The following is a 9782-nucleotide window of genomic DNA, read 5'->3' as shown; positions in this document are numbered from 1 at the left end:
GAAGAACTAACCGTTACATATATATGTGTGTGCATATATATATATATATATATATATACACACACACATATATATATATATTATATGTATATATATATATATATATATATATATATATATATATAGTATATATATTATATACACATATATATATAATATATATATATCCAACTATTAGGGGAAACTCGGATCTTGTGAATTTTTCGAAGTCCTCTCCCCATCCCTTGAAAAATATTTTATCCACAAATTTCTTTATAATCGTAATGTATGCCTTCTGAAAGGCACTTATATAAAATTTCATTGAAAAAAAAAACCATTTTCCTAAAAGTTATGAGGAAAAATCTCGGATCTTGTGAATTTTCCGAGGTCTTACCCCACCCTCCTGTTGCTTTGCGTGCATTTTTTTTTCCTTTTTGATAATTCTTATGTAATTCCTGAAGTTATTATAACATATATTCCACACAGTATACGCTTGCAGGTTTATTAGAATGTGTAATCTGGCAATGTCTTTTGATATCTTTAATAATCTCCTGAAAGTTTTGTTGGAATTTACAATTAAGTTTTTGACTTTTTCAAATTGAACATTCTCTTCATCATATTCATAAAGTCCTCCTCAAACTTCAGAAATTGCTGGTTATGAGGTAAACCTAAAAGCATTACCGTTTGAATTTTCAATTTTTCTCAGGTAGCCAAGTATCTATATATATATTTATGAGGCAATGCTGAAAAGTTCCTGATTCTGAGTAAAAGAAAATAGAGGAGAATCAGTTTATTATGATTTTATTCAACATATCCCCCTCATAGATTCACACAGTTATTGCAGCAGTCCTTCAGTTTTTCTAATCTTTGTAAAAAAAAAAAACTCAGAAGGTTGGGCCTTTAACCAGACCTTTTGTGATACCCTTAAAACCAGGAACTTTTCACACACCCCCCCCACACCGTATACATCATACATATATACATATAAATTCAATTAGAGGCTAAATTAGATTCATTAAGGGATGGTATCATCCAATGAATTACTGGTTCAATACCTAATATTTGTTGTCATCATCATCGTTTAACGTCCGCTTTCCATGCAAGCATGGGTTGGACGATATGACTGAGGACTGGTGAACCGGATGGCTGCACTAGGCTCCAATCTGATCTGGCAGAGTTTCTACAGCTGGATGCCCTTCTTAACGCCAACCACTCTGAGAGTGTAGTGGGGTGCTTTTACATGCCACCGGCACAAGAGCCAGTCATACGGTACTGGCAACAGCCATGCTCAAAATGGTGTTTTTTACATGCCACCTGCACAGGGGACAGTCCAGCGGCACTGGCAATGACCTTGCTCAAATGGTGCTATTTACGGGCCACTAGGACGAAAGCCAGACAGCTGCTCTGGCAATGATCACGCTCGGACAGTGCTGTTAGTGCCCCACTGGCACAGGTGCCAGTCATCGAATATGGTTGTGAAAAATAATATTCATAAAACAATAGGTTTATAATTATTCAAAAGAAAGTAAGAAAATGTAGATATATCTTTTAATAAAAATTTATTATCTGTGAAAATCAAACATAGTCCCTTACAGCTGTTTCAATTAAGCCTGAAAGATTAAATAGCAACTGTTAAAATCATTATATTAGGCAAAATCTCTTCAGAGGGGCAGAAAAAAAGATCCATCATTAGGTTTTTTATGTGTTGTATTTTAGAATCATCACAGCAGACTGTAAACAACATATCTTTTCTCAGTTCCTGTCCATCTCTCAATTAAAAGGTCCTTGTCTTGCAAGCTACTTGGCAACCCCACTCTGTGGAATGGTTGGCATTAGGAAAGGCAGCCAGCCATAGAAACCATGCCAAAACAGATGACTGGAGCCTGGTGCAGCTTTCTGGCCTTGCACAAAGACACACACACACGACAGGCTTCCACACAGTTTCTACCGACCAAATTCATACTCTTAGGCATTAATCAACCTAGGCTATAGTAGAAAACACTTGCCCAATATGCTGTACAGTGGGACTGAACCTAAAACCATCCTGCTGGGAAGCAGACTTCTTAACCAACCAGCCATGCCTGCACCTAAACATTGGTAAGTTCTCTTTGATGGCATTTCAAACTTGGTTATTCTTTGGGAACGGAAGTGGTTGAAGAGTTCCTTGTTGCTTCACGACTGCATAGATAGGCTCTTTGAGCAGACAAAGCTCTCTCATAAAGAATCAAATCAAGCCCATCAACGCAGCGTACAGTGCGTGCTTTGAGGATAGGTGAGCCATCTGAGGGATTCCAGTCGAGATCCCCCAAAAACTCAAGAAGGGAGTTCACAGGAAATAAAATTGGTTCGATGAATTGTGTCTGGACAGTAAGTCGGACATCTTCGGACAAGTGAGTAATGATAGCCAGACATGAAGTGCTGTCATGCTCTACAAATCTGAAAGAATAGAAAATAATTTATTCCTGTTAAATACATAATAAATACACTTGTCAAAACACAATAGGGTATAACTGACAGTATGTAATACAGAAAGGGGTGTTTATGTGGCTATGCACACAAATACCTGTGTGTGTGTGTGTGTACGTATACATACACACACACAGAGACATATACACTTACACAGATGTCAAGTATACAGATCAATTTTATGTAATTATATATAATTAAATTACACAAATCAAAATACAGAACAGACAGAGACATCAACTGCACACAAACACACAGAGTAATTGCTGGGTGCATTTTGTTTAACTCTTAAGACTTGTTAATAAGATGTCCTGCATTTAGAGCAGACAGAAGAACTTTGGCAAAAAACTATACTGGAAACACCACAACTTATCCACTTAGCTGCTCCTAGGATCAAAGACATTGCAGCCATGATCATCCAATGTGTATGTGTGTTTGTTTTTTTGCAACAGACATAATATATCTAGGATCACATAATTCAGACAGACAGACAGATAGATAGCTCCGGCCAGTCAGAAGCCAAAGAATCAACTCAAACCAGCAGTAACGTTCCTTGTCAGATTTTTTTACTTTCACTTTTGACAGCTAATACCATGACAGTTGTTTTCCTCTTCGGACGACAACGCGAATCTACACGTTAAATTGAATTTATAAACAAGTGTTTATGTAACAAATCTTTTACTCACTTTCCATTCACACGAACTACATTCGGTAAAGAGTTTGTCTGTGTAATATCCATTTCAATAATTTCTTTGATGGTGCAAATCACACCATGCTCAAGTGAAAATTCTCTGCAGAAAGGTGTCTTACGCTTTTTTTGATCACTCGCCATTTCTGAAAAGTAACCGGAAGTTTTTGGTAAACTGGCGGGAAAGTGTTTGTCGATTTGAACAGCTGGTGATATAGCGAAGGAGAATTTTGATCAAACTAAAGGGTTTGACCCGGACAACGCACTGGTTATAATTATTTCTATAACGTAACAATTTAAAGGAATGTTCAAGAGAATGACGAGGTGAATTTTCCGAGTCCTCCCCACCCCGTTCGCGACCGCGCATTTTTTTCATATTCGTTTTCAGCAAGTTGTTTTACACCTATTACACTAAGATTCAGCTCAGTCAGGACATATTTGGTGTTTAACAACAACAACGCAACCAGATAACATTAAACCTCTCCTGACTAACCTTTGTAAACATCACCTTCTCTCGACAAAACCAGAGATTCTCTACTGGTCATTCGACTCACTAGAAAGAGCAGCTAAATCTATCAACAAAATGAAACAAACAAGTGTCCGATATTTTTATAAAGCAACAAACAAATGAAGTTAAAAAAAAAGAAAAGAAAATGGGGTTAATGTTTATAACTTGACCCGAAAAAAGAAAATCAGAAAAAAATAGTGCAGCAGGTGTAAAAAATGTGTAGGAGACAAATATGAAAAAAAAAAAAAAAAAAAAAAATGCGCGCAAAGCAACGGGAGAGGACCTCGGGAAATTCACAAGATCTGAGTTTTTCCCTCATAACTTTTAGGAAAATGGGGTTTTTTTTAAAAAGAAATTTTATATAAATACCTTTCAATCGGCATACATTACGATTATAAAGAAATTTGTAGGGAAAATCTTGAGGTGGGGAGAGGACTTTCGGAATATTCCCAAGATCCGAATCTTTCCTCGTTATATTCCGAAATCACATTCAATTTTCTACAGATACCCTAGCGTAGTACTACTACACTGCGTAGTGTTTATTTCTACCCACTTACAATAATTTATAATGCTTTGGCTTCAATTTTGTTTCATTTTGTCTTCTATTATTTTTGCGCTTTTTTAACCCTCCCGTTGTTATTCTCATTCATTCGTTATTACTTTCTCTCTCTCTATATATATATATGTGTGTGTGTGTGTATATATAGAGAGAGGGAGATAGATACATATATTATATACATACATCTATATACATAAATACACACACACACACATATACATATATATATATATATATATATATATATATATATATATATATATATACATATATATACACACACACACACACACACACATTTGTATATACACATATTTATATATACACATAGACATATCCAGTTATGAGGGAAAAACTCGGATCTTGTGAATTTTCCAAAATCCTCTCCCGTTGCTTTGCGCGCATTTTTTTTTTCCTGATTTTCGTTTCCTACACATTTTTTTTACACCTGTTGCACAATTTTTTTTTTTCTTTTTCCTGATTTTCGTTTCTGAGTCAAGTTGTAAACATTGACCCAACAATTTTCATCCATGCAGAGCTGATGAAATTAGTAATATCTTGAAGCTGATGATATCCATTCCGAACAAAAAAAAATTTTTTTTTTTTTTTAGATAGCTGTCCGCCTTATAAAACCTTATTCTCTATTTTACTTGGTTCCAGATAATTCCAATATTATACAAGTTTACATATAAGTTCAGGCTATGATAGTTTGGGTTTTTTTGTTTTGTTTTGGTCCTTTTTTTTTTTTTCAGGCCCATTTTCTTCTCTAAATACTTTCAAATTTAATGAATAACACAATCTGAAATGATATCTTAAAAACTTTTAACAAATATTTCTAATATATCATTTAAAACTATAATGTGGTACGTGGTTATCTCCCTTAAGCAATATCTTTCAATCTTCCAATTTCTGTTTTAAGAAATCTTTGTGACTCCGCTTCCACTTTTTCAATATTTCTTGGACAGTCGAGGTGGCGAGCCGGCAAAATTGTTACCGCGCCATAGAAAATGCTTGGCGGCATTTCCTCCGTCCTTACGTTCTAAGTTCAAACTACCCCGAAGTTGACTTTGTATTTCATTCCCACAGGGTCTATAAATTAAGTACCAGTTGATCCATGGAGTCGATGTTATTGACTTGCCCTCTCCCCCAAAACAGCTGGCTTTGTTCCAAAATGTGAAACCAATATTCCTGGGAGAGTCAAAGCGTTGAGCTGGCAGAATCTTTAGCATGCCGGGCGCAATGCTTAACAACATTTCGTCCGTCTTTATGTTCTAGGTGCAAATTCCACCAAGGCCGACTTTACCTTTTATTCGTTCAGGGTCGTTCAACTGATGAAGGGTCGTTCTTTATGTTGTTTGTCTTGTTTTCCATTTGTGTCTTTCGTTGTTCGAAAAAATAGTTCATATTCCATGTACTCGTACTTCGTATTTTTTTTTTTTGTATACGTTTCGTGACGTCCTGTGCCCACATATGCATATATATATATATATATATATATATATATATATATATATATATATATATATATATATATATATATATATATATATATATATATAGTTTTAGGGAAAATAACCAATTTTCAAGAACTCATCGATGAAAATCCACTATAAGGCTCAATTTAATTTTAATTTTTTTTTAATTGATTTTAATTGAGTTTTTTACCTGTAATTTTGGATTTTGTCCCTAATATTATTATATATATATATATATATATATATATATATATATATATACGTGTAGATGTAAGTATGTACGTATACGTATGTATATATGCATATATATATATATATATATATATATATATATATATATATATATATATATATATTATTTATATATTATACACACACACTCACACACGCATACATAAATATATATATCATCAATAAATCATAAATCCGAAAGAGAAACACACTCTAAATTATAGAGCAGTAGAGTACTTAGAGACTGCTAGTTATGGCCGGTTCATAGGGTTACCCAGAGTTTTGCCTCCATATTATGCCTGAGAAGATTCATCAAGCCAAGTGAAATCGTAGTTGTGGCCGGTGCTGGTGACACATAAAAGCACCTGTGTCTGTTCACGTAATGGCACCAGTGCAGGTGGCATCTAAAAGGCACCCACTACACTCTTGGATTGGTTGGCATTAGGAAGGAAATCCACCCACAGAAACCAACTCAAAGTTAGACTGGATCCTAGTGCAGTTCTCAGGCTTGCCAGTTCCAGTCAAACCATCAAACCTTTGCCAGCATGGAAATAGAAAGCAGGTGTTAAATGATGATGATGATGATATATAGTGAATGGATTATCATCATCATCATCGTCAACGTTTAACCTCTGCTTTCCATGCTGGCATGGGTTGGACGGTTTGACTAGGAGCTAGCAAGCCAGAAGGCTGCACCAGGCTCCAATCTGATCTGGCAAAGCTTCTACAGGTGGATACCCTTCCTAACGCCAACAACTCTGAGAGTGTAGTGGATGCTTTTTACGTACCACCGGCACAAGGGCATCGACTATGCTCGAATGGTGCTTTTTACATGCCACTGGCATGGGTGTCAGTTAGGTAGAACTGACATTGACCACACTTGAACGGTGCCTTTTACATGCCACCGGCACGGGTGCCAATCAGGGGGTACTGTCATCGGCCATAACAACTTCACTTGCCTCAACAGGTCTTTGAAAGTGCAGTTTATTGCCCAAGGATTGAAGGGTACTCTTAAATCAGCATATTAAATCTAGGTAGGTACCGTTCAAGCACTCTAGTATAATCTAAGTTCTGGCTAACCACATTAAGTGATGAGGAATCAAAGGAGATTGTTTAAAACAATTACATGGTACTTCACCCAATAGGTCAATTCTTAATTTTTCAAGGGTAAGTGGAGCTCTGTTGAAGGATAATTAGGTTGTAAGGATAGGTTCTGATGGAAAGATATTATGTAAGATTTTTTTATTGATTAAATTTGGAGTTGTGTTGCTGTTCAGAATTCAGTCATGCATGTAGAACTTTGTAATCAGGTCTGTCCCTTTAGCTGCTTCATCTTCAGGTTTTGGAGATATTTAGGGTTTACAAAAGAATGTAAGTAGGTGAAAAGGTTAGATTGTCAGTAGATGTGTAAATAGGTTTAGTTGTCATTGATGTTATTTGAATACATGTGGGAGATTTGATCTAAAGCTGAGACACCTAATTATTAAGATAGACATGCTTGACTGAACTCTAAACAATAGCCTCCAGCTTTCCAAAAGAAACAGGTTAAATTTAAATAACACCAGCAAAAGCAGAAATCTGCTGACCAACTAACCTTTTCACCTGCTCTTTTGTGAACTCTTAAAAACTCCATGACCTAAAGCTGATACACCTAATTACACAGCTGTATGTGCGGGACTGAACTCTGACCAGAACCTGCACATTTCCAAAACAAACAGGTTAAATCTTCCATTAGTGTTCAAATAGAATCAACAACTAAACCTATTTATACTACAGACAAACTAATCTTTTCACCTACCTATATTCGTTTGTGAACTCCAAAAACCAACTTCAAGACATGAAGTTGGCATACCTAAATAGAGAGACATGATTTCAAAGTTTTACATGCTTGACTGAATTTTGAGTAATAACTCAACTCCAAATCTGATCAATAAAAATTTTCCATAATATCTTTCCATCATAATTCATCCAACAATCTAATTATCATTTAATAGAGCTCCATGTTACCAAGAACAATTAAACACACCAAAGACTATATAAAACCAAGATAGATTCAAATGTACCACAGTCCACCAAGGAGTAAATAGGCTTAAAGTCTTAAGATACTGTCAACAATACATATACATATGGATACATGTGTGTGTGTGGGGGGGGGGGGTGCACTCTAGTATTTGTGTTTGTTTCTCAGTGCATGAAGCCAGTATTGGTTTATTTACATTCCTGTAACTTAGCAGTTTGTAAAAAAAAAAAAAAATTGACATAAGAAGCACAAGATTTGAAATAAAAACAGAGGTAGGGGTGGGGTTGATTTACTCAATTAAAACCTTTCAAAGTGGTGGCCCAGCATGGCTGCAATCCACTGACTGGAACAAGCAAAAGAATAACTAGTTCAGATGAGTAACATGTCCATAAAGCTCCGCTTTTCTTCGGATGAGCAGCTAAAATTCACTCCATAATTGCCCACGGGCGTATGGTGTAGTGGTTAAGAGCACAGATTACTAACCCCAAGATTCCGAGTTCGATTCCAGGCAGTGACCTGAATAATAATAATAATAATAATAATAAAGGATTGAGGTAACTCCTCCAGAAGATATAGAGTCAAAATTAAAAGAAGAGTGCCATTGTCATCTAGTGAACGATATTTCGACATCTCGTGTGTCTTCAACAGGTTCAAAAAATAATTCTTTTAATTTTAACTCTATATCTTCTGGAGGAGTTACCTCAATCCTTTATATATTAGCCAAAATGAAGTAGATTGACAAAATTATTTTTTGAACCTGTTGAAGACACACAAAATGTCGAAATATCGTTCACTAGATGACAATGGCACTCTTCTTTTAATTTTGACTTAATTATGATGATAATAACAACAACAACAAAAAATACTTTAGGAAGGAGAACCCAGATCTGAAATTTCCCCAAAGACACCTGATGAAGGCTGGAGGGTATATCAGCTAAAATGTTGTGTTCACAACAAACAAGATGAAGACAAATATCCGTCAAATGTAAATAATGTAAGGTTTTGAATTTGTGGAGGGCAGCAGGCTCTCATCATCAAATAAGGAAAATCTATTTCAGGAGTGTTTGACCAATATCCATCACAATACTAACAAGACTTGTTTCCTTTGGAAGGTGAACATTATCATATTTTTAATGCCAATTAGTGACATTGATGTTGCAACGGAAAAAAAAACAACAGAATTTCTTTCTTTTCTTCTTTTTTTTTATGTATTTTTCCATGCTAGTATATGTGGGACTTTTTCTTTTTACTGCTGTAAAGAAGGCAGGGAAGAAATGTTTTCACTGCTAGATTCCCATGCCATTAATCAATTAGCTGTGAAATAGGAGTGAAACCTGATGTTGGAGAAACAGTATGGAGTGGGTAAGGTTATGCATTTTGTCCAAGAGTACAACACATTTACCAGAGAATTGCCTGGGTAGAACAGACAACTATATGGCCAATAAACTCAGTAACTCAATCTCAGAGACACTGTGCTTTTTAGGACATGAACTCTGACACAGTCTCTAAAGAGAGAATCTCTTTGCCTTATGGTATGCAGTTTCTTGTCCAATTTGTTCAAATCTTGGCTGATATAAATTTGAATAACAATCTCCTGAAAAAGAGAAAAACAAAAGTGTGCCAAAGAGGATATTTCTTAAGACATTTTGGGGCTACTTCAGTGTGTGGTCTACCTGGCTATTTACGCTTTATCATGCAGTCTTATCCCAGACCCTAACCTTAACTCTAAACCTAATCCTAAACTCCAACCCAGATCAGGTAATTTCACAGTATAGACCAGTGGTTCCCAACCTTTTTACTACAAGGGACCCCTTTTATTTAAATGAGTTTTCCCACTGACCCCTTTTAATATGCTT

General features: G+C 35.6%; 1 protein-coding gene across 1 annotated transcript; it reads right to left on the bottom strand.

Annotated features, from left to right (window-relative positions):
- Positions 1–1521: 1521 nt before the first annotated feature.
- On the bottom strand, positions 1522–3669 carry LOC106878392 (uncharacterized). Its single transcript, XM_014927584.3, has 2 exons — positions 3132–3669; positions 1522–2415 (listed from the first exon to the last, which is right to left on the bottom strand). The coding sequence occupies exons 1-2, from the start codon at positions 3275–3277 to the stop codon at positions 2109–2111; spliced, it is 453 nt and encodes a 150-aa protein (XP_014783070.2). The 5' UTR covers positions 3278–3669; the 3' UTR covers positions 1522–2108.
- Between the last annotated feature and the right edge of the window lie 6113 nt (positions 3670–9782).

This window comes from Octopus bimaculoides, chromosome 16, assembly GCF_046866305.1.
Source record: "Octopus bimaculoides isolate indiv1 chromosome 16, ASM4686630v1, whole genome shotgun sequence".
Classification (NCBI taxonomy): Eukaryota; Metazoa; Mollusca; class Cephalopoda; order Octopoda; family Octopodidae; genus Octopus; species Octopus bimaculoides.
Note: the sequence above shows the minus strand (reverse complement) of the source record. Positions and strands in the feature narration are given on the sequence as shown.

Excerpts from the sequence above, each read along its gene's own strand:
- LOC106878392 (XM_014927584.3), bottom strand. The coding sequence starts at position 3,277 with ATGGCGAGTGATCAAAAAAAGCGTAAGACACCTTTCTGCAGAGAATTT. Across the intron at positions 2,416-3,131 it reads GTAGTTCGTGTGAATGGAAA|ATTTGTAGAGCATGACAGCA; the intron begins GTGAGTAAAAGA and ends CTATTCTTTCAG.